Below are 25,629 nucleotides of genomic sequence, written 5' to 3'. Positions count from 1 at the left end.
AGATGTGGAAGTGAGACTCAGAAATCAGACGATCTGATGATAGCCACCTAGCAAGTAGGTGGGAGAACAGTATCTCGGAACCTCGGTCTTCAGAGTTGGATTTCAGGGCTCTTCCCACTGCATCTCTTAGTAAAGCTGCCTTTGGAAGAATGGAATTTAAGGGCATTCCTGTGGAGTCACATGCTTAGTCAGGGGGCCCTTGACAAGTGGTTGCTGAGCTGCACTCTTCAGCTTGACCACCTAAGACTATAGCTGCTTTACCCTTCCTGCCTGGAAACCACCAAACTTGGGGCAGAGGGCAGAATGGCATGTGTCATTATAATTGGTCATAGTAGTAGCCAGTTCCCACTCCAGTACTCTTGCCTGGAAAATCCCATGGACAGAGGAGCCTGGTAGGCTGCAGTCCATAGGGTTGCTAAGAGTCGGACACGACTGAGCGGCTTCACTTTCACTTTTCCCTTTCATGCACTGGAGAAGGAAATGGCAACCCACTCTAGTGTTCTTGCCTGGAGAATCCCAGGGACAGGGGAGCCTGGTGGGCTGCCGTATATGGGGTCGCAGAGAGTCAGACACGACTGAAGCGACTTAGCAGCAGCAGCAGTAGCCAGTTAATTTTCTGTCCCCAAAGCTATAACCATTTGAGTTCAACTCACAACTTAATACCAACTGAAAAGTATATCCATGTTCTTTTAAGTAAAGAACTCACTTCATTTTAAAACAACAACCAAACAAAATAAGAATTACAGAACTGTAATTAAAGCCTAGAGTTGGATAAAGCAGGGTTATTACCTTTTCTTAATATCTTCCCACAGGGGAAAAAGAATTTTAAGTTCTTTTTTGTACCACCATGAAAGAACTAAAATTTTCTTTAGCTTAGAAAGTAGCAACAGGCAGTGCACTGGGCGGTCCGTGGATGTGTCTCTTGCTACAACAGTGTTTGTTTGGACGGAACAGACCCAGGGACGCCCCTCGCTCCAGCCTCCAACCACCCTCCAACCTCTTTTCCAGTCACAACCTTCAGAATCAGCCCCTCAGCTACCCTCAGCCACCCAGACCACCAACACCATTTTTTACCCTGACCTCCTAGATTCGTCAGAATGACTCCACCGAGGTGGAGGCCCCATCCACCACCTGGTCACCCTGCATCTGTGGGCCTCACGCACCAACCTCTCTCTAGGCTTCTGTTTCCACCGTGATCATGTGGCTCTGGAATGTGGTGGCCACCTTGTCCCCAAACTGGCCCAGGATAAGCGCGAGGGTGCCCAGCATCTCTTGAAAATGCAAGACCAGTCTACGGCCATACCACCCTGAACGCGCCCGATCTCGTCTGATCTCGGAAGCTAAGCAGGGTCGGGCCTGGTTAGTACTTGGATGGGAAAATGCAAGACCAGCAAGGCGGCCGCGCCCTCTCCCAGGACCGCAGGTGCATCTCAGGCTGAGTGGGGTCAAGCCCAGGACGCCGCGGAGGCCACCGAGCTCGGGGACAAGCACCCGAACCAGGCCGTCATGGCCCTGCAGGCCCGGGGCTCTCCCCGCGCAGCCCCCACCTCCGTCACTTCCGGGAGAGCCGCGTCCTGGGTGAGCAGCTGAAACTCGTCAGGAAGATGGGCGACCACCTGACCGACCTCCGCAGGCTGGCTGGTCCCCAGGCGAGGCTGGGCGGGTCTCTCTTCCAAAGGCTCACCCGCAAGCACCACCAGGAGCCGCCTGAACCCAGCGGTCTTGGAGGAGCCCCTCTGGTGTCAGAGCTTCTGCCTGAAGCCCCTCTCTGCAGCCACGAGGCAGCTTTTTAACCACCCCAGAGCCCTCTCCCAAGCCTTGCACCAATGAAAACAAGAAGGCTTTTTGCCGGGGGGGAGGGAACCAAGAATCACATTGGTTCAGAATGGACATCAGTTCAGTCACTCAGTCGTGTCTGATTCTTTGCGACCCCATGGACTGCAGCACACCAGGCTTCCCTGTCCATCACCAGAATGGACATAGATGCCCATTGACAGATGAATGGATAAAGAAGATGCGGTACATACACACAATGAAACTTTACTCAGCCATAAAAAAAAAATGAAATAATGCCACTTGTAGCAACATGGATGGACTTATAGATCATCATACTAAGGGAAGTAAGTCAGAGAAAGACAAATATATATCACTTATATATGGAATCTTTAAAAATTATACAGAACCAATAAATTGGCTAGATCATATTAATCACTGGGATACTTATTAAATTACAGACAGCTGGACCCTACCACAAACCTCCTTAAAAATAATATCCAGGGAGGGAACCTGGGATTTCTTATTTTTGATAAGAAATCAGGTGATTCTTATGCTCAGCCAAGTTTGCATTTAGCTGATGCAGAGACAGAGAAGGGTTATAAATTGTGATTTTTAAAATGGTTACTTCCAGTTCTGATGCATTAAGAAAATCACTCATCTTCCCTGGACCTCAGTGTTCTCATCTGTAAAACTGTCACTGGACAAGATGCTGTCTGGAAGAGACAAATAAGAGCTAGAAGACTAGAATGAAGTTTGAAAGTATTGGTTCTCAATCCTGGCTACATACACATTAGAATCCTCTGAGAAGCTTTTGGAAGTGAAGGATGCCTAGGTACCACCCAGAGCAATGCAACAGAATCTCTGGGTGTGATTCCAGATGTTGCTAGTTTTAAAATCCCCCCATGACTTTAATGAATAGCTACGGGTATAAACCTCTGCTCTAAAGACTGCTGTCATCGAGCAAGATGATTCTGATGAGTCTCCAGACTCCTATCTCCTTGTCTGTAAACTGCGAAGCATGGGCTTTCCTGGTGGCTCAGTGGTAAAGAATCCGCCTGCAGGAGACGTGGGTTCAATCCCTGGGTTGGGAAGATCCTCTGGAGAAGGAAATGGCAACCCACTCCAGTATTATTTCCTGGAGAATTCCATGGACAGAGGAACCTAGCGGGCTACAGTCCACAGGGTTGCAAAGTCAGACACAACTGAGCGACTCGACGACAACAAACTGGGAAGCACATCACCCACCTTATTCGGCACACAGCTCCTATTTATGGAGTGTCTACTGTGATGATGCTAAGCAGTCTTGATCTACATTAAATAATCTGCTATAACCCAGGATGAAAACTCTCAGCTTAATGAAGGAAATTCAAAACAAACGCACTAAGAAGGACCAGTGGACATTTTTGTGATGGGGAGACATGTATGCCGGGATTGGGGAAACTCACTAAAGACAGCACTCCGAGAAAGGGGTTCTTTCTAAAGTGAATTCCAGGACAGTTTTCATTGGCACTCAGTGTGAGGTTGGTGGCTTTCCAAAGAAAACTCACCTGGTGATTGGTAGGCTGGGCAGACAGAAGACGGGGTAGCAAGGGGACCTGCGCTCTTGTTGAATTACCCTTTTTGAATGGGTTGGCCTATCAATTGATTACCACATTCTTTACTCATCTTCGGTTCCTTGAGGGATCACAAAAGCAGAGAAAATGATGAAAGGAAACAGCTGGGAAGTGGCATATGACCTTCAAGGTTTAGGAAGGAAAAGGCCTTTCTTGAACAGCTGAACTGAGTGTTTTAACTCCCCTGGTGGTTTAATTGTGCACAGTTTTCGAGGGGGAATGTTCCTCGTCATCCACAGACTGAGTCCTGGAGGCTGACTCAGCTTCTACCACCTGCCCATGTAACACTGCAGAGTGGTCTTTTCCTGGGTGGTGACTTTTCCTTCACTCCTGAGAAAGTTGTAAGGTAGGTGAAATATGTCTTCCTGGCCACACAAGTCTCTGGTCTTTTTCTCACCTCCCTCAAACAGCCTATGCTTTCTCTCCTCCCTCAGAAAAAAAAAAAAAAAAAACCACCACACAGGTTTTCAGGAATGATCTAAAGTTCATCTACTGTTTTAGAAAGTTCAAAGACCTTCTGAAACCCGTCCATGGTTCTCCTAGTAAAAAACTTTGGGACTTCCCTGATGGTACAGTGGATGGGAGTCTGCCTATCAAGGTAGGAGACACAGATTCGATCCCTGGTCCAGGAGGATTCCACATGCCTGGAGCAACTAAGCCCATGCACCACCCAGCTCTACTGAGCCCCAGCTCTAGAGCCTACAAGCTGAAACTACTAAATCTTGTGCACCTAAAACCTGTGCTCTGCAACAAGAAGCCACTGCAATGAGAAGCCTGTGCACTGCAACGAGAGAGCAGTCCTGACCGGCCAAACCTAGAAAAAGTCCGCATGCAACAACAAAGACCCAACATAGCCAACAATAAACAAAAATTTAAAAATTAAAGCAGCACATATTAAAAAAACAACAACAACTTTGACTCAAAATTTCAGGTATCAAGGAGATACCAGAGGAGAGCTGTTTTTTTGAGCCAGGAACTCTAATGTTTCACTGCCAAACAAACAAGTTTGGGTAGCAGATCAGGAGTTGGGTTTGGGCATATTAAATTTAAAATTCCTATTAGGTAACCAGGTAGAGATTTTTAATAGGAAATTTGATGATATGAGTCTGTAGTTCAGGGGAGAATTCCAGGCTGGAGATATAAACTGAGAAACCATCTATGTTTTAAAGCCATGAGCCTAGATGAAATCACTGAAGTACTGACTGTAAATAGAGAAAAGTGAGGGAAGGAGTGAGTTCAGGGACGGTCTGACATTATGAAAGCAAAATGAAGCACAGAGAACATACACTGAAAGAGCAAATACTCAGTGAAGATCAAAGAAAAATTATTGAAATCAGCAAAAATTCTCAATTGTGGAATAAAGCTGAAACATTGGGAAATTGTTAGTGACTGTTATCAGGCAGATGAATTTAAAAGGAAAATCTCTGCTAGTGTGTTTCTGAAAATCTACTTTCTAAAGATCTAATGATATTTTTGTTTGCATCTCCCCTATTAGCCAGAGACTCTACATATTAATTTGGTCCAATGGAAAGTTTAGAGAATTAGCAAGATAATTTGGGGCCAACCATAAAATTAATCGCAGCAAAACACAAACAAAAAAGTTAAAAGTCACATCGAATCATTTGAGCTGTCCTAGAAATTAAGATTCGAAGTGTTTTGTGGTTTGTAGATTGCCACTTCATTTCTCCAAACCCAACTGTTTTGTGATACCTTGGGGTCATGATGCTTGTTTGTTTGTTGTGTAGTAGCTAACTCGAATCCGACTCTTTGCAACCCCATGGACTGTAGCTCACCAGGCTCCTCTGTCCATGGGATTTCCCAGGCAAGAATACTGGAGTGAGTTGCCATGCCCTCCTCCAGGGGATCTTCCTGACCCAGGAATTGAACCCAAGTCTCCTGCTTGGCAATCAGATTCTTTACCGCTGAGCCATCAGGGAAGCCAAGGATGCTACTAAACGCCCGACATTGCCCAGGACAGTCCCCTGCAACAATGACAACAAGCAGAGGCTGAGAAACCATGACTCAGGCTATGGTTATTTATCTCAAGGAGTGTATAACAGAGCAATAAAACCAGAAAAACATCCAATTTCAGTAAACTGATAAAAAGACACACAAGTGGGGAAAGGTGGAAGGGGAGAGACAGTTCAAGAAAAAAGAAATATGCAGTGCAACACTTACGGGCTCTGAGAAGTTCTTAGATCCATGAAACAACTAGTAGATGTGGCAGGACAGAATGATGTAAGAGGCTGTGGGAGTGATCTCCGCTCACATAATCTCACAGAGCTACAACATTCCCTGGGATTTGCTTTATTGAATCTGGGGCCTGATCACAGGGTAACACATGGAGTCTCAACACGAGTGATGGAGGATTAAAACTGGATGAGACCTGGATCCCCAGTCGGGGAACTAAGATCCCACAAGAAAAAAAAACTGGATGAGACCGACGAAAAATGTCTCGTCACCTTCTGCAATCTGTGATGTCTGCAGAACCAAGGCTCTGCCTGGTCCATCTAATTCCCTGCAGCAAGGAAGAGGTGGTAAAAACCTAGACCTAGACCTCAGTGGGTGGAGAACAGACGAGCTGACTACTGTAAATTAGGCAACTTTTCTTGCAATTAGTTCTCTTCCTCCTCCAGCACATCTTAATCTGGCCATGGGTTTTCCCAGCATGTGCATCTGTGTTTGCTGTAGGGGATAGCAGCAGTTGGAGTCCTTATATTCATGCTCATGCATGTGTTTTGAAGGCTTCAAGGATGGTGTGCACTGTGAAAAATTTAAAAAACCTTCATCCTGTGGAAAGACCGGGCAATTAGGGAGCTCAGGGGCAGGGGTGGCTGAGCCATGAGAAGCCCTGGCAGGCCAACCAGAGCTCACTGGGACACACGCATGGCTGGGCCCAGAGCCTCAGCCAGTGCACATGTGGCCAGACTGCCTTGGAGGTCGTCCCCCTGAGGAGTAAGGCGAGGATTGCACTCCCCACTGTTGGCCTGGTGGGCTGTGGCAGCTGACAAAACCTCATGTGAAATCACCCATTTCGCTTGGAGGCAGAAGAGTCTCATGTGTCCACGTGCGCAGATACATTACATGGCACACTCTCTGCATCATCGAGAATGATGGCCGAATGCTTCCACTTCTCTGCAGCCACAGGCGGAGCCCATGCTGCCAGGGCCCTGCCCATGCCCCCGAGGTACTGGCATCCTGGACACGAGCACTGAGCATCACCGCAGACACTCCTGACGCTCGCTGAGGGCATTCCAGCCACAGTAGCACGGCAGCACTCGTATGTGGCAACCCAGAGGGATCGGGAATCCGGCCCCCAGGACTCTCCTCGGCCGATGAGAGAGAGGAGTGGATGATATGCATCCCGGCTTCTGTGCCTCTAGGTAGGACCACCCGATGCTTGTTCGGCACGGTCTCCCAAAGGCCCCCAGCAGGCACCAGCTGTCCCCAGCAGCCTTCTGCTCCTGACTGTGCCTTTTATCAGCTTCTTCCCCAGTCCTGACTCAGCTGCCCTTCCCCTGCCCAGAGTTTCTCAGGATGAACTCCAAATAAACTCCTTGCACTCGAATCCTCTTGTCAGGGATGGCTCCTGGGGACCCCGCCCAAAGACAGACCACAACAATTGAGCCTCTAGTCCATCCCAGAGGAGAGGGGACAGATACCCCTCTCTACTGAGAGAGGGGTACCCGGGGACATCAGCTGAGGGGCTGACTGGGATCAAGCTCATGGTTTACAGAGCAGGGGACCTCAGGGTTCCAAACCCAGGAAAAGATATGCACCCCCCCCCCCCAGTGGTATCAGGCAGCTCCTGGAGCCATGTTTTGTTCTTCCGAAAGGGATGAAAGCTATTGGCATCTAGTGGGTAAGGCCAGGGATGCTAGCAGGCATCTTGCAGTGCCCAGGAAAGTCCCCCCTAACAAATGTCACTAGCGCCAAGACTGAGACCCCCTGGCAGAGAACACACAACAGTCAGAGGACCTGGCTCTGGGCCGTTGGCTCATCCCTAAAAGCAGGGGGGTTGGCAGGGGGTCCTGAAACCAATCACCTGGTGATACCAAGGGATGACTTATACACTTGCCCCAAGACAACTGACATGCCAGGAGACAATGATTCCTGTCCAGTCCTGAACAAGGGACATGCTTCAGGAACTCTTAGTCAAGGAGTTATTAGTCTTATTTCAATAGATTGTATCTACTGTAATATGTAATTATAAGTGCTATTGGTTACAAAAACATTTATTTTATAGTAGTCTGTAATTCAGGAGTTTCACCAATTGATTTTGGATTCTTCTCAGTTGTGACTCTTCAGAGTGAATATCCTATTATCATTATGTCTAAATCTAAACATCAAAAGGTTAAAAAAAAAAAACTTGTTCAAAAGGCTGGCAGATTTCAAGGCAACAATATTAATAGAAAACAATGGCCCATAAAGTGTCTGGGACTCAGTCATATCCTTCTAAACCATCCCTAGGACCGTAGTTATGGTCTACAGTTAGAGTAATCATTTAAACTGTCCTGCCAGCACCAGGAACAATAGTTCTCAACCCTATCAGGCACAAACCACCTTTTAAAACAGTTTAATCCTGAACTGCAATTGCTAGACAATATAACTTAGCTACCACATGCTAAAAGCCCTTTCTGAAATAGCTAGGGAAATAAAAGAATGTCGTGTTACCGTGCACATCTCTATGAAAAGCATCAGGCAGATCACGGGAAGAGTCATTGAAGAATTCTGATGCTTGCGCCAAATACAGCAAGTGTCCCTGGAGTCAAGAGGTAGGAACTGGGTGTGTTAAACTGGTGATGGACAGCAGGAGCAGTCCTGCCCTTGGGAACAAACAAAAGACTCCCAAGACAGTGGGTAATTCTTGGTGATGTGATCGCCAAGGAAAGAAACGAGCACCTTTCATGACCTTCCCAGCAACTGATTACCGTGAAAATGGTATGTATTAAAGCCCTACAAAAAAATGATGGATTTTTATGTTGGCCACTTGTAGTTTGGGATGCTTGCTTTCAAGGTTATATGAAAAGAGGGTCTATTGTGGCAGAGCCTTTGGAGGAAGTGTGGGCTGTAGGTAATTGAATGATGAGACTGGAATCTGCTTGTGCATACCGGGATGGGCACCTGGGGAGCAATGCCCTGAGGGCGGGGTGGGACCTGCTTCCAGCCCATCTGCAGCATCGAGAGGCTAGACCAGCGGTGGCTTTCTCCAAGTCGCAGGTATTGTGTGCTCTGCTTGTTGAGGGGAGGGTTTTTTGGTGCTCATTTTGAGGTACACTGCTCACTCCACCGTGGAGTGGCCGCATTTGCAAGACTGAGTTCATCGCCTACTTCCATGTTCTCTTCTTACAGGGTCCCCATCTTGTATGATCATGCAGCAGGCTCTAGAGCAAGCTTTGGATCATGCAGAGTATGTCATTGCAACTGCCCAGCAAAGACCGCCGAAAAGGAAATACTCATCGAGCGGAGAGACGTCTCTCCAGGAAAAACTGTATGACATTTATGTTGAAGAATGTGAAAAACAGCCTGAGGTTACGGAGGAATTAAGAAGCAACGTGAACCTGTTAGAGAAGCTCCTTAGGAGAGAGTCGTTGCCCTGTTTGGTGATCAACCTGTACCCAGGAAAGCAGGGCTATTCCCTGATGCTCAAAGGGAAACATGGATCATATTCAGAGAGCATTCCACTGCCTTATGAAGAAGGGGAACTGCTTGAATACTTGGATGCTGAAGAATTACCTCCTGTTTTGGTGGATCTCCTGGATAAGTCTGCGGTTAATGTTTTTCATCAGGGGTGTGTCATAGCAGAGGTACGGGACTACAGGCAGTCCAGTGCCGGGGAACCTCTGAGTTACCAAAGCAGGCATATTCTCTTACGTCCCACCATGCAGACGTTAGTCTGTGATGTAGAGGCCATAGCCAGCGATGACCAGAACTGGACCCAGGAGGACAAACTTTTGCTTGAGAGCCAACTGATCTTGGCTACAGCGGAACCACTGTGTCTAGACCCTTCTGTATCAGTAGCCTGCACTGCAAACAGACTGCTCTATAACAAACAAAAGCTGAACACTCTTCCCATGAAAAGGAGCCTCAAGAGGTATTCTGCGCCTGCTCTGAATCGGCAGCAGGAGCTGTCCCATTGTCCACCTCCTCCTGAGCTAAGAATCCTGACTTCGTGCAAAAAAATAAAGGAAAGTAAAACAAGTAAGCAACATGGCCTTAAGACTTTTAAAGCAGGCAAGTGTGTAGATACGTGGAAACAGAGACCCTGTAACTTGGCCGTCCCTTCTCAAGTGGATGTGCAGAAATATGCTAAAGGGAAGGAGTCTGTCAGATATGAGGAGTCACAACCAACCCAGGAGGTACTAGGTGATCCTGCAATTGGATGTAAGGCTGCCTACCAATCCCAGGCAACAAGGTTGACCGTCAGGCAGCCAGCTGATAATTCACTTGCCACTGGAAATGGGTCTGAGAAAGAAGCCACAAGGGAGAGAGAGCCGTGTCTGCCCCAGTCCTCCACAGATGACCACTTCAAGGGTTTCCTGCCCAAGCCACAGACTGATGCTGGGAGAGTGGTCAGTCAGTCTGAGCAACTGGTCCAGAAGAGCACCCAGTGTCCAGTGCAGACGTCACCCAGCTCCAGTGGCTCAGCCCGTCTCAGGCAGCCTTCTCCAGGGACGCAGTCAGCACAGCCTAGGATTGCGTCCATTCGGTCCTCAGTGCCAGACTGGGGAGCCAGACCTCCACCCCCACTCAAGAGACGTCCCTGGAGCCCAGAGAAGAGCTCCTGCGGTGACAGCTTTACCTCACAGCAGGCGGGCAGCTCTCAGGCCCGCCCATCTCCTGGCCCTGCTCCTCAGCCACCCAGCCTTTCCCAGAGATCGTCCGTGCCGCTGAACAGAGGAAGCTCGCTTCCTGCAGCCGCCCCGTCCACCACAGGCGCGTTACAAAGAACCCCGGACGTCCAGGTCACGACCATCTCCCCTGGCCTGAAGTTCATCAAAGTAGTGGGCCCCTTTTGCTGTAGCCAGGCCTCAGGGAGAGGGTATTCCCCTAGGGCCCCCGCTCCCGTGGGGATCCAGCCGGGCCAGCAGCCCGCAGCTCAGCCACTGAACCTGCAGCCCGTAGCACCACTGGGGCCTCTTCAAGCTGCTTCTCTTCCTCCTCCTCCTCCTCCTCCTCCTCCTCCCAGATCGGGTCAGGTGCTTTTGAAGGACGCTTCTGATCTGAAGCCCTTTACTCTGGTGCAGCTCCCCCAGGGGTCGGTGGTCTGGAGCAGCCAGAAGTTGTCCTCGCAGCTGCGCCTCTACCCGCTGCTTCTCCAGCAGCCCTCGCCGCTGCTTCTCCAGCAGCCCTCGCCGCAGCCTTGCCCCGTGAGTCATTGGCAGCCGGCGGAACAGCCTTCAGGTATACAGGCTCCAGGGGCACAGACCCCATGGGCACAGGCCTCGATGCCACATGCTCCAGGGGCACAGACCCCAGGGGCACAGGCCTCAGGGCCACAGGCTCCAGGGGCACAGGCCTCAGGGCCACAGGCTCCAGGGGCACAGACCCCATGGGCATGGGCCTCAGGGCCACAGATCCCAGGGGCAGAGACCCCACGGGCACAGGCCTCAATGCCACAGGCTCCAGGGGCAGAGACCCCACGGACACAGACCTTAGGGGCACAGACCCCACGGGCACAGGCCTCAGGGCCACAGGCTCCAGGGGCACAGACCCCATGGGCATGGGCCTCAGGGCCACAGATCCCAGGGGCAGAGACCCCACGGGCACAGGCCTCAATGCCACAGGCTCCAGGGGCACAGACCCCACGGGCCACAGACCTTAGGGGGCACAGGCCTCCAGGGCCACAGGCTCCAGGGGCAGATACCCCATGGGCACAGGCCTAGGGCCACAGATCCCAGGGGCAGAGACTCCCACACGGCACAGACCCACGGGCCACAGACCTAGGGACAGAGCCCCACGGGCCACAGGGCCTCAGTGGCCACAGGCTCCAGGGGCAAGGACCCATGGGCATGGGGCCTCAGGGCCACAGATCCCAGGGGCAGAGACCCCACGGGCACAGGCCTCAATGCCACAGGCTCCAGGGGCACAGACCCCACGGGCACAGACCTTAGGGGCACAGGCCTCAGGGCCACAGGCTCCAGGGGCAGAGACCCCATGGGCACAGGCCTCAGGGCCACAGATCCCAGGGGCAGAGACCCCACGGGCACAGACCCCACGGGCACAGACCTTAGGGGCACAGACCCCACGGGCACAGGCCTCAGGGCCACAGGCTCCAGGGGCAGAGACCCCACGGGCACAGGCCTCAGGGCCACAGATCCCAGGGGCAGAGACCCCACGGGCACAGGCCTCAGGACCACAGTGTCTGGGTTTACAGGCTCTAGGGGCACTGGGCGCTGCCTGGCCCAATGTCACTGTCCACGCCCAGCCAACAATGGTCATTCACCTCCGACGGCAGCAGGACCCCCTGCAGCCCCGGGTGCCTGGGTTGTCTCCGCCAGGCTCTGGCCAGAGCCACCCTGCCCTGAGGATCTTGCATCACAGGATCCAGGCCTTGATGGACCCGCGCCAGCCGATTTACTGGAGGATAATGCAGTGCCCAGTGGATGCAGACCCCGCAGACCCCACAGCCCCCACCGCGCCGCCCCCTCAGGGCCCCAATTCAGGCAGCCAGACCGCAGGGACCCAGGAGGGAGGCCCCCCAGCAGCCCCCAAGCCCTGAGGCCTGTCTGGTTTTCTCTCTTTATTTTTTTTTTTTTTGGTTTTCTCTCTTTAAAAAAAAATCCCAAGAGCAGCAATCAAATGAATCCCAAGTGTCAACCTCACTTGGGTTATTTTTTAATGTGTCACTATTTTACGTTCTTAGATGTGCAGACCTTCTGCAGAGGCACAATCGTTACATACAAGCCCTGAAGGTCTTTAATAAACTGGGATTATTTCACCTAAGCCATGGCTTTGGTGGTGGTTGTGGACAGTTATTTTTTTTGTGATGTTCTCAAGTGTATCCACACCCAAAGTAGGGTCAGTTTAAACTCCTGAAGCCTTGTTATTTCTCTCAGGCAATAAAGCTGTAATACCAAGAAAGTCAAAATTAGTATTAACAAGATGACTGTTTTTTAAATTTTTAGATGAGTTACTAACACATGAACTGTGGCATCGTCACCATTTTACGTGTCCAGCTCACTGGTGTTCGGTGGACTCACCTTGTCGTACAATGCATCTCTAGGATTCTTTTCTGCTTGCACAAGTGAAACTCTCTCCCCAAGGAGCACCAACTTCTCGGTTCCCTCTCCCCCAGCCCCCACCCCAGCCCTCTACTTTCTGGGTCTCTGAGTCTGGCTGCGGTAGATTCTTCCTAGAAGTGGGGTCCTGCAGTTGTCATCTTTGGTGAGGGGCTCATTTCACTGAGCATCCTGACTTCAAGGTCCATCCCTGTTAGCATGCCACAGGAAGGTCGTGGCTTTTCACAAAGGGTTTCACGGTACGTAATCTACACTGAAGTGGCCTATGAAATATCAGAAACATCCTTCAGAAGAGAATGCACTTCCATATTTGTTTAAGTTTTTGCACAGTGTGTGAAATGCAATTTTTACACATTTTGGGGGAGAAAAAGCTAAATGTACCAAAAATTGATCTTGTCACTTTAATGTTGAGGCCCTGGGCCCCCTCCAGGTGTGCAGCAGGGGGTGGGGCACTTGCTTGCAGCCCAGGTCATGTTCTCCAGGCTGCAGCTATGAAAAGGCACTTCTGGGATGTGGTTGTCTCTCTATAAAATCATTTACATTTTTGACATCCCTGGGTTGTTTGCAGAAGGTAAATAGCTAAACGTTTGGAAATGAGTCGATTTGTTTGTTTTTCAGGTGTTTTCAACCTTGTTATATTCGAGGTGACGTCCCCCTGCTCCCTTCCTTTCTGTCTCTTGCTGAGTGATCACCCGTTGGTCAGCCGCCCCTCTTCCTCTTCTCTATTTTTTCCTTCTTTCTTGTTTCAATGGGGCTCAAAAGATCCCTGAACTTTTCTGTTTACTTCATCCCTTTCTTTCCCCTTCCCCCCGCTCCTTTTTTTTTTTTACTGTGGTAAGTTATGTAAGAATCAGCTATTTTAAAGTGTACAATTCAGTGGCATTTACTCCATTTACAATGTTGTGTACCCACAGCCTCTATTTTCAAAACATTTTCATCCCCTAAGGGAAATCTCTGCACCCATTCAGCACTCTCTTCCCAGCTTCCTCTCCCCCAGCCCAGGAAACCACTGATTTACATTATTTCTCTATGGACTTCCCCATTCTCCATTTTTCCTAAAAACGGAATCATAGACTATCTGACCTTTGCTGTCTGGAGTCTTTCACTTGGCATGCTGTTTTCGAGGTTCATCCATGTTAGCACAGGTCTCAGTACTTCCTTCCTTTTTAGGGTTGAATACCCTTTCCTTGTTCGTGAACACCAGATTTTGTTTATCCACTATGTGTTGATGTACATTTGAGTTGTTCCCACCTTTTGCCATTGTGAATAGTGTGGCTCTGAACATTTGTGTACAAGTATCTGAATGCTTCTTATATTTTGTTCTTATAACTTTGAAGGAGAACTTTCTTATAAAATTATTTTTTCTAAGTATACATATATGCCTTTTGCCCAAAGTTTGGTCTGGCAGTTCCAAAAGAGATGAGCAAAAGACAGATAACAGGCAGGTCTTACTTGATCAACCCAGCTGTACTAATGTGCTACAGATCCTGTTAAGGAAAGATTTGGTCAGCTTGAAGCCAACAACACAGAGAGGCCAGCGGAGTGATCCTGAGTCCATTAGAGCTTCATGCAGCCCACACTGGACATCTTTGGGAATGATGCCTGCACTTTTAAGGAGTGAAGCAGTGCAATGGCCAATTGCAAAGAAGAGTTTATGCTCAGCCTTGTGAGCCAACCAGACACCAGAACTCAATTTGTGTACTTCCTCCGTTTTGTCCTCACTGATCTTTTCAAGTGCTACATGGTGACACCAGCTGAAGTCCTGCTCCCTTCCCAGGCAAGCAAATAAATGCAGCTTTGTTTCAGATTACTGTTTGGTGGTCTTTGTTTCTTTCCTTCTAATGGTCCTCACCAAGGTTGGTAATTCAAAGCAACTGCCACACTGATGAAGACTGTACTCCTGGAAATAAAATCCCAGAGGGTGTCTTCATTCAAACAGCTGCGTAGAGAGGACTTCCCATGTACCTTGTACTGTATGAGGCCCCAGGTGGGATGGGGAGAATGCAGATACCAAAGAAAAATACCTCTTTAGAATATAGGTCTCATCCAAAAGTCATGTAATTTTATCTATCAGCAATTTAAGCTAGATGCCCTGTATGATAAAGTCTCAATAGAATAATGAATGTTACATATCTAAAGATGAGTACACGACAGAGAAAATGGGAATAGCAGAAGATTCAAGGTTTTAGTGACTTACGCCCCTGCCACAAGTTGGATGTCAGGACATGAACCAAGGAAATGATGGAAATAGGACTCCAGAGAGAAAATATTGCCCAGCTCATGAAATCTGGGTACGTGTATCTGCACAGAGGATTTGTACTTGTTTATAAGTGATAAATTTAAAAATCTATCATTCAATTCTAGATTGCTGTTTTGAGAAATCTTGAGGAAAAGAATCCTAAGAAACTTTTGTTTATTACTATTTCTTTAAATTAACAGAAGCATATTAGGTTTCTTGCCAGACAGACTATCTGCAATGCCCTGTTCTTACTTTTGCCACCTCGCAGCAGATACCAATATTGGCCTGTTGGCTTTTGCTGTGTTTTGCTTCCTGAAATAGCACCACGACCCCTTGTTCCTTAGAGAAAACTGTTTATTCTTACTGGCAAAGGAGAAGACAACATTGACAGTCTTAGTAGTGTTTTAGATAGTTAAATGTCTTTTCCCACAAAATCTAATAAAATAATCCTTCAACTCCATTACTTCAGTATTTGATCTGCGGGGAAAATGTAAAACTTAGCTGCTTTAATTGCATTTTGAGAAACACCTAGGCTCTAAAATACAAAATTTTCCCCTCTGTTCTGTTTCTGCTAGGTGCTATTCTGTTTTTACCTGTTTTAATTCACTCAGTCTTTGCAAGGAAGGTACAGTTAGATGAGGAAACAAGCATGAGTGCTGAAATAATTTTCTTTTGGTCAGCCAGCTATGAAGTATCAGAGCCCAGAGTTGGACCCAAGCCTCCTGGGGTCAGAGACCACGTCCTTTAACATACTACCCTCTCCACCGCCCACTGAGGGCAAGACATGGACTTGTCCCCACTGGGCTCATCATATGATTGGAAAGACCTCAAAACGTGGATGAAATGACAGATTACCATCTGTCACTTAGCTATATGTTGGTGTTTCTGACCATTTGAAGGAGAAAGATTCAGTACTCAGCTGAATGTTGATATATTCTCTTTATATGTTATGCTCATATATTCAAAGACATAATTAAGATCTAGACCAAGCAGGTTTTCTAATACTGTGCCCTGTATTAGAGAGATTCTTCCACTCACTCACAGGCAGGGCTGGAGATCTACAGACCCTCCCCGTGGGTCTGGCTCTCTCAGAGGGAAATGAGTGGGCAGTGAAAGTCCAAGTTTTCTTTGATGAAGAGCTTAATCCCTGGATAAGAGGCCTCTGAGGCATATGGTGAAGGTTATAAATCGTTTCTCAGAGTAACATTTTTATGTGCATAAAGTATATGACATTACAAAGGAAGCCCATTGTACTAAAATACAACCCTGAAAGTATATATATAATACATATAATATACATGTATATGTATATAAATGATACATAATAAATACGCTTCTTTGTTAATGTATTAAATAATAAGATTTAGCAGAACTAATAATTATCATAATTTCAAAGAAGTGCTGAGCATGAATGATATTTTGAGGTATCTGCAGTAAATGAAAACACCTGTGATTTCTAATTTGCTTCAAAGACACAGACATTGTTAATACTACTGTGGTCTGTTATCTGAGTCATTTGTGGGAAATAATACATTTCACTTAGCGATCAGAGAATATAAACATATAAAGCACTAAGCATTTTCTTTTCTCATTAAGTTCATGGATCCCCTAGAAAAGTCATTGGGCCCCAGGTTAAGAACACTTGCTCTAATGGAAGAAGAAGGTAATAAGCATCATCTCCAGCGGTGTGTGCTATATGAAGAGGACTGTGCTGTGCTTAGTCGCTCAGTCGTGTCTGACTCTTTGTGACCCCATGGACTGTAGTGCACCAGGTTCCTCTGTCTGTGGAATTCTCCAGGCCAGAATACAGGAGTGGGTTGCCATGCCCTCCTCCAGGGGATCTTCCCAGCCCAGAGATCAAACCCAGGTCTCCCACATTGCAGGCGGATTCTTTACCATCTTGGCCACCAGGGAAATCCAAGAATTCTGGTATGGGTAGCCTATCCTTTTTCCCGGGGATCTTCCTGACGCAGGATTCGAACCAGGGTCTCCTGCATTGCTGGTGGATTCTTTACCAGTTGAGCTACCAGGGAAGGCCCGTGAACAGGGCTATCAGGGACCATTTGCTCACACTGGACATAGTGACTAGATAGCTGAATGGTTATCACAGCAGCTTGGAAATGCATGCATTATTCATTTAATCCTCAAAAAGACCCTATTGGTAGTTAGTGTTGTTAACTTCATTCATTTCAAGTGAGGAAACTGAGGTGAATATAATTTGCAAAGTAATTTGTCAAAGGTCACACATCTAAGGACAGGTCAGCATTTGAATCAGATAGTCCAGCTCCAGAACCGACAGTCTTAACCACTAAACTGAAGTTAGTAAGTTTAGAGCACTAGTCTAAGAACACCTGGGGCTAAGTATAACTGCCATTTATAGAGTTATTTCCCTAGAAAAATACTTAAATCATTGGACGACAACTCTTCCATAGACTAGGGCTTCCTCCACATAGAGGTCAGGAATTACCGAACACCCTCTAGTTGCCAGTTACCCACTCTCTTGAATAAGCATTATCCCAAAGTGACCTTATTCTGGGTTGCCTGGACCACAAATTGGCTGGGGCTGGAGCAGAATGGAGAGCAGCACTCCCACAGAATTCAGCTTCCTAACTGGAGGACATGTCACTTCTAAAGAGCTCTGTCGGGTACTCTGAGGGGTCTGAGACTCTACCCTGCAACCTAACAAGTCGGCCTTAATTTCGTGAATGCTGGCAGAAGACAAGAATACTGGGTCAGAGACAAAGGATTTTATTACTCTTAGCACAACAGGCAGTGTGAGTTTCATGTGTGTCTTGGTTTCCTCGCCCACCCAAGTCCTGTGGGGACAGCACAGAGGTGGGTCCAAGTGAATACTGCACACACAGCGGATGTGTGTCACAGGGGAAGAACCCAAGGGGAGGAAACAATAATATTTTTAAAGAGGCTGTAAACAAACCTGCCCAATTTTTTGCTTAAGAGAAAGACATTATCTTTATTATGACAGTCCACAAACAAATTTGTCTTTGGCCCCATTAGAGAGATACTATCTCCTTTTCCTAAGGCTGTTCACTGTACAGACTTCCTGGGAAAGTTAGTCCGTGATAAAGGCGTCAGCGTCTCTGCTCATAAGATATCCAGAAACAAGGAAAACATGGAGAAGGGTCCCCCAACAGACTTCAGGTGCTGGCTACTGGAATTCCGCAACAACTCCTTTAAATAGCTAGTGTCCAAGTCCAGATGGCGGCACTCAAGCAGTTCGTGTGTGCCGTCACTGATAAGGTTGTTTTCTCATGCTCATTCTATAAAAAGAGAGTAACAGGATGCCGGTCACTCTACCAGAACGCGGGGATACTATGTACTCAGGAGAGCGCAGTGGCACTTCTCGAATGAATGATGGAAGGAAGGGGACCTGTGCCTCCTCTTCTCTTGCTACCTTGCCTTTTCAAGTTTTCCTGTCCCCCAATAAAGCTGACAGCTCCACTCATTCCAAGCCCTGATGCATGACACGTGATACCCAAACGGTCTCAGAACAGCAGATAAAGAAAAACAACAGACAACTAATACTTCCCAGCAGTCAGGAGGAGGAACATAAAACAGGACAGGCATCCAGCAAAACAGAATTGCTAGAGGCAGATAGATAGCAACTTAAAAAAAAAAAAAATCGTAAACATTTTGGAAATGGATGCTATGGCTTTAAACTTCAAAATACATTAGCTGAATTAAGGTAGAGGACAGCTACAGTGGTGGCCAGAGTTAGTAACCTGGGTGAAAGGGAAGAAATATTCAAGGGATAATGTCTCAAAAATTTTAAAAAGATGGAACTTAGAGAAAAAAAAGTTAAGAGACTTGGAGGATATATCTAGGAGATACAGCAAGCAAAAATAGGAGATCGGGAAGGAGGGAAAGGAACTGATGGAGGTGAAGCATGATTAAGCAAGTAAAAAATGCAATTTTCCTTGAGCAAAACAAAGACCCAAGTTTACAAACTGAAAAAAATGCACCGAGTTCCCAGGTTCCCTTAGAAGCACAGTAGACAATCTACCCATTATAGTAGATTAATTACAGTTCAGCAAGTATTGATTCCCTCCCCTTTATTTTTTTTATTCTTTTTTTTGATTCCCTCCCCTTTAACATGGAGCAAATTCTACTTTCCCAACTCTTCAGCTCGAGTTTTATCATGTGACTCACTTTGGCAGACAGACTCTTAATGGATATGATACAAGAAAAAACTTGACATACACCTGCACAGTGGGCTCACCATCCCATGCTTCTGCTTTCTGCCCTGAGAAGTGCCTGCTTTGGGAGGCCCCTGATCCGAGGAGGTTGACAAATACATCAAGCAGACCTGGACCCAACTTGGATCTCAGAGGCAAGCCCAGCCTAGATTTGTAGATGTGTGAGTGACAAAATGCTTATTGATTAATACTAATGAGATTTTTGTGGTAGTTTGTTACACAGCATTACTGTAGCAAAAGCTGATATACACACTTAGTCAGAACCTGGTAAAATTATAAATCTCAATAATGAAAAACAAATCCTAATTTTCTAGTCAGAAAGAACAATTTTTCTATAAATAAAAAGTAAGATAAGTATTGGGCTTTTCTTATACAATGCTGGAAGTCCTAGAAACTAGATGTTGAAGTAACATCTAGGAGATTACTGAGAGTAAAGGACTACAACCCACAAATCCCATACCCAGCCAGTATTTCATTCATCTATCCTGGCTTTTAAGAATTAAAAAAGTTGAACAACAACATGCTCTCATCGAGAAAAACCATTCTAACCACTCAATCACAAAAAAAAAAAAAAATGAAATAATGCCATTTGCAACAACATGAATGGACCTGGAGATTGTCATACTGAGTGAAGTGAATCAAAGAAAGATAAATGCCATATGATATCACTTATATGTGGAATCTTAAAAAATGATACAAATTAACTTACATACAAAACAGAAATAGGGTCTTAGACATAGAAAACAATCTTAGGGTTATCAAGGGAGAAAAGGGGTAGGGGAGGATGAGTTAGTTGTTTGGGATTAGCAGATAAAAACTGCTATGCGTGAAATAGATAACCACAGCACAGGGAACTGTATTTGGTATCTTGTAATGAACTATAATGGAAAAGAATCAGGAAAAGAAGCTACACACACACACACACACACACACACACACACACACACGCGCACACACACACACACACACACACACACACACACACACACACACGCACACACACACACACACACACACCTTTGCTGTATACCTGAAACTAACAACGTGGTCAATCAACTATTCTCTAATATAAAATTAAAAGTTAAAAAACACAAATCCCCCAAATTAATTAATTAATTAAACGGGTAATGATTGGATTTCTAAAAATAAGTAGTATGTATTATTTTTAGTATGTAGTTTATTATAAATCAATCATCAAAGTCTTAGAATATGTAATATAAATACTAGATAAGGATTCTTAAAAGAGGTTGCTGCAAAGACAATTTTATAATAATGTAGAACTAAACTTTCAGAAAACCCTAGATGTTGGATGAGGTGAGTATGGAGGTAGAGTGGAGAAACAGCATCTGAAATTTCTCAACTAGAGCAGGAAGAGAAATTAAAATAGTCTAACAATATCATCTTATTGGAGTAAGGAATTCAGGGAAAAATATTCTGCCTTGGTGAGAAAAATAGCTGAGGTGCCTTATGTTCAAATAATGGTAACAAAATAAGTAGTTGATTAAGAATACCAGAGAAGAAGCTGCCATTAAAAGAATGGAAAAGTACAATGGAATGCCATTAACAATGGCAAAAAATAGAATGGATAGCAACTTAATAAGACCAGAAAAATAAGAAAACGGAAAAAGAAGGACCATCAAAGTCAAATGGTATACCATAAATACAACACAGAAGGAATAAAACCAGGTATACCAGTCATTCAGTAAATGCAAATGGACTTGATTCTATCGAAAGATCAAAAATGTCAAAATGAGTTTTAAAAAATGAAACCAAACCCAGCTATACAGTAAGTTATAAAAAAAAAGAAGAGGAAGAAGAAGAACAGACAGCAAGGCCAATGCCATAAAAAACAGAAATGGCAATATTTTGATCAGGAAAGGGGGAATTGAAGATGAGAGTACCTTCGAGAGACTGAAGAGGTATATCATGGAATAACAGAAGGCACAAGTGTCAAAAACTTTTATGTTCCAAGCAACATAGCAGCTAAATACAGAAGAAAGTAAGCCTAGGACTGAGCTTCGAAAGATGCCAACATTTACAGCTTGGGAAAAGAAATAACAGCTGGGGGACCTGCCTGGCGGTCCAGTGGTTAGGACTCTGTACTTCACTGGGTTTGATCCCTGGTCAGGGAATTAAGATCCTACATGCTCTGCAGTGTGGCCAAAAATAAGTAAAAATAAAAAGAATAAACTGGAATGGGAGCCTGAGGAGTGATCAAGAAAGTAGAGGAAGGGCAGGAAGGTGGGTGGATGGTAATTTCTGGAAGCCTCAACCTACATACAGGTAAAGGCAACTCCAGCCACAGCAGTCAGACAACTTCAGGGTCAGAAAAGACAGAACCTGGGGGACAACATGTCCTTCCCTGCAGGCAGGCTGAGTGAGACATGGGTCTTTTCTCACAGCCCTCCATTCTCCCACATCTGCAATTTGTAGCAGATTGTAATTGAGATGCACAGTGCAGAATTAGGTTCTTTTATCTAAATGGGAGTTTTGTAGGCTTGGAGTGTTGTTAAGAAAGGAGCAGCTGCCTGATGTATGGGTGACATTGTGGAACACACCAGTAGTGGAAATAGAAAGAGGGTGCCCATTATCTCCCATTAAAGATTGATTTAACTTCCTGAGACTTAAAAAGTGGGTCCATGGTAAGACAATGTACTGCTTCAGACCCACTAAAAATCCCCCTTTCTCTTCTATTGACTAATCAGGAGTCTATATTTATTGTCAAGTTTTAGCAATAGGTTTAGGAAATTTTTTCTAATATCTATAGGAAATACAACTGTTTAATATTGGCAAATACAAGTCAGACCCCATTGCTGTGCCATAAGATGTGCAGGGCTTTCATTTTTCAGTGATGGGAATTTGTGGCAACTGGTAAATTTTCAAAACACTCTCATTGTGCACATAGACTGCCCCCCTACACACACATACACATACACACACACACACACACACACACACACACACACACAGAGCCTCTCTTTTTTTCTGGAACTGGTAGTAAATTATGAAAGAAAAATAAAGCTCTACACAAAATACAGATATGATCAGGATGCCACTTACCTGGGATTGTTACCTCTTCCTAGCCTTTGAGGAGATGCTGGCATTTTCAACGTGCAGGGAACTGGGGCAGGAGGACAAAATGTAGCTGGCCTGATTCAAACAGGAGGAGGGAAGTGAAAGAATAGCCGATGTCCGAAACACTTCTTACCCTGGTGTGGGGACTTGGGAGCTATTATTAAAGGGTATAAACTTGTAACTAGTAGATAAATAAATCTTGGAGATTTAATGCACAGCACAATGATCACAGACAACAATATTGCATTATATACTTCAAAGTTGCTAAGAGACTAGACCTTAAATGTTCTCATCACAAAAAAGAAATTTTAATCATGTGAGGTGATAGAGGTGTGAACGGAACTCTATGGTAATTATATTGCAATACACAAGTGCTCAAAGCAACATGTGGTACACTTTAAACTTACATGGTGTATGTCAATTATATCTCAAAATTTTAAATGAATTTTTAAAAAACTTCCACTGAGTAGAACATTTGGAAATGGCTAACAGCATCCACTCAGGAATGTACCTTACAAAGAAACAGATACAAGTAAGGTCTGTTGTTGTTCAGTTGCTCAGTTGTGTCCATTGGGAGGGACCCCATGGACCGCAGCACACCAGGCTTCCCTGTCCTTTACCATCACCTGGAGCTTGCTCAAACTCATGTCCACCGAGTCAGTGATGCCATCCAACCATCTCGTCCTCTGTCGTCCCCTTCTCCTCCCGCCTTCAATCTTTCCCAGCATCAGGGTCTTCTCCAGTGAGTCGGCTCTTTGCATCAGGTGGCCAAAGTATTGGAGCTTCAGCCATGCTGAAGAGCCACGCTACCCAAAGTGCAGTCCCTGGACCAGCAGCATCAGCGTCACAGGGGAGCCTGTTAGAAATGCAGATGCAGGGCCCCATCCCAGACCTACTGAATCAGAATCTGCATTTTGCCAAGATCCCCACAAAAGTCTGCAAAGTGCCACTACAGACACATCTCCCAGCGAACTAATAAAGATTAGACACCCAAGTGTGTTGAAGTGCAGCCTGGGATGCAGCCTGGGCCTTTGTATCTTTACCAAGTTGCTCAGGGGACTCTGATGCTCGGCCCAAGTCTGAGCACCAGTGCGCGAGAGCTGTGCTGTTCAACACAGGAGCCGGTAGTCACCTGTGGCAATATATTTACATCTACATTTAAATTTATTTGAACAAAAATTAAAAATTCAGTCATACTAGCCACATTTCAGTGCTCACACGTGGCCACATGTGGGCTACATATGGTTAGTGGCTACTCTATTGGATGGTACAGGTATAACACTTCCATAATTGTAGAAAGTTCTGTTGGGCAGCACTAGTTCATTGGTTCTCAGTCTTGGCTACACGTCAGAATGACTGGCCATGGTTTTATTGTTGTTGTTAGTTTGTTTTAGTATAGAATGCTTATTTCATTTTTTTAAATGTTTACTTATTTATAGCCACACCTTGCAGCATGTGGGATCTTAGTTCCCTGACCAGGGCTCAAACCCATGCCCCCTTCGCTGGAAGCAGAGTCTTCACCACTGGACCACCAAGGAAGTCCCAGAATAAATAAAAGAATGTTTATTTTAGGCCTCATCCTATAGATACTTTATCTTCATAGAAAGTTGACCTACTGTTTTCTAGTAAGGACACTATTAGGAAAACCAAGCTCTTGATCTCAATGAAACCTCACATATTTTTTTTTGAAACCTCACATATTTATATTCGGATAATCATGTGAGATACTGTCATTTCGAAACCCAAGCAGGACCCTGTGGGGCCCTCCCCAAGGACAAAACCCTTTCACATCCCTCATTTTGTATTTGCAGGGAAAAGGCTTCAGCCACTAGACCTTCCCTGAGTTCCAAAGGGCAGATTCAAACAGTTACTAATGAGGGAAAGGAAGGAACACAGAAACAGGAGGAACACTTAAGAAACAACAGTGAAAGCAGCATCCTGGTTCCTCCTCAAAGGGTATGCATATTTGTATATTTCTGAGTTCTCCTACAGGAACTAAAGTCCCCACCCATGTGGAGGACGGTAACTTCAGGCTGAGCACAAGCATGTGGATCCCAGACTGGTTGGAACCAAAAGGCCGATGACTGAGATTCTTGGAGTGCCACCCTATTATCTCACCACCAACCAATCAGAGGAAGGTCACATACCCTGCATACCTTCCCCTAAATTTTGTTTATGAAAACTCTTCCCTGAAAACTACCAGGGCAATCAGGCCTTTTGGGCACAAGCTACCAGTTCTCCTTGCTTGGCCCTGCAATAAATTTTTCTCTGCTCCAAACTTCAGCATTTCAGTTTCTTTGGCCTCGTGGTGAGTCAGGCATACAAACTGGGGTAGGACAACAATTTAAGTTTGCTGAATTCCAGGCTATGAGGCCTGGTTCTGCATAGGTAATTTCATTTTCCTTTTTATTAGCAGGAAAAAAAATCTCATAAAAACACTAAGAGAAACATGAAAAGATTTCACACAACCATTACATTCTCTCTCTGACGTAGTCATCTTTGTTCAGAGGCATTCCTTTCTAGTCCTTGCATACTTGTGTACAGAATCTGATTTTTCACAGGCCACCCTAGCCTGGCTGTTCAACAGATTTATGACCATTACAAAACTGAATCTCAACAAGACTGGCCCCCACCCTCAACCTTCAGAATATACCAAAATGTCATCTCCAGATGTCTGCCTTCCCTGGACGGGGGCGGGGGGGGGGGTGGTTCTTATTTGTCCCACATGTATCTTTGCACAAACATAACATGCTTCTTCAGCCTCTGCTTCCACAAAGACAGCAGTGCCCCAGGGGCCCAGGTTATTTAGCGGTGTCCTTTGCTGCTTCTGACTCCTAGACATGACTCCATTTTGCACTGCAAGAATCTCAACAAGTCACTCCCCTGGGTTACATTCATAAGAGCAGGTCTGTATGGAGACTTGCATGATGGGGCATTTTTTCTTGCTGTATCTCCTTGTTCCAGACCAAGCCCCCAGAAGATCTACTTGACATTTGACTACATGGAAATATCTTCCCTCCAATCAGCCATCCCCTAACCAAGTGTGTGCCTTTAGACTCTCCCTCCTTTGGGGTTAATAAGGAGTGGCCCTTATTCTCAATGGGGCTCAGTCCTAGAGGTGGGAGAGCCAGTGGGGGCCACTCTCTAGTTGCAGTTTGCAGGCTTCTCACTGCAGTGGCTTCTCTTGTTGCAGAGTTTGGATTCTAGAGTGAGTGGGCTTCAGTAGTGGCATGGGGGCTTTGTTGCCTTGCGGCATGTGGGACTTAACCAGACCAAGGATTGAACTTGTGTCCCCTGCATTGGCAGGCAGGTTCTTAGCCACTGTACCACCAAGGAAGCCCCAATTACCAAAAGTTTTTTTTTGTTTGGCATGCTGTTAAATTTTGTGCAAGTGTCTCACTCTATTCCCAAGCCCTGATGCTTTCCATCAGGTTCAACTATGCTTCATTCAGGTAGAGCCGTGGAGGGCC

General features: G+C 46.0%; 2 protein-coding genes and 1 pseudogene across 2 annotated transcripts in view; 2 read left to right on the top strand and 1 right to left on the bottom strand.

Annotated features, from left to right (window-relative positions):
- The window catches only part of LOC122435980 (transcription factor SPT20 homolog), a 70,990-nt gene that overhangs the window by 27,328 nt on the left and 18,033 nt on the right, over positions 1-25,629 (bottom strand). The gene's annotated exons all lie outside the window — the stretch shown is intronic.
- Positions 914-1,793, top strand: LOC122435488 (annotated as a pseudogene).
- Positions 8,605-11,275, top strand: LOC122435487 (transcription factor SPT20 homolog). Its single transcript, XM_043459700.1, has 2 exons — positions 8,605-8,609; positions 8,742-11,275. Exon 2 carries the CDS (start codon positions 8,756-8,758, stop codon positions 11,273-11,275), a length of 2,520 nt encoding a protein of 839 aa, XP_043315635.1. The 5' UTR covers positions 8,605-8,609; positions 8,742-8,755.

The sequence above is a fragment of the Cervus canadensis genome, chromosome X, assembly GCF_019320065.1.
Source record: "Cervus canadensis isolate Bull #8, Minnesota chromosome X, ASM1932006v1, whole genome shotgun sequence".
NCBI lineage: Eukaryota > Metazoa > Chordata > Mammalia > Artiodactyla > Cervidae > Cervus > Cervus canadensis.
The sequence above is the reverse complement of the archived record's forward strand: the minus strand, read 5'-3'. Positions and strand labels throughout refer to the sequence as shown.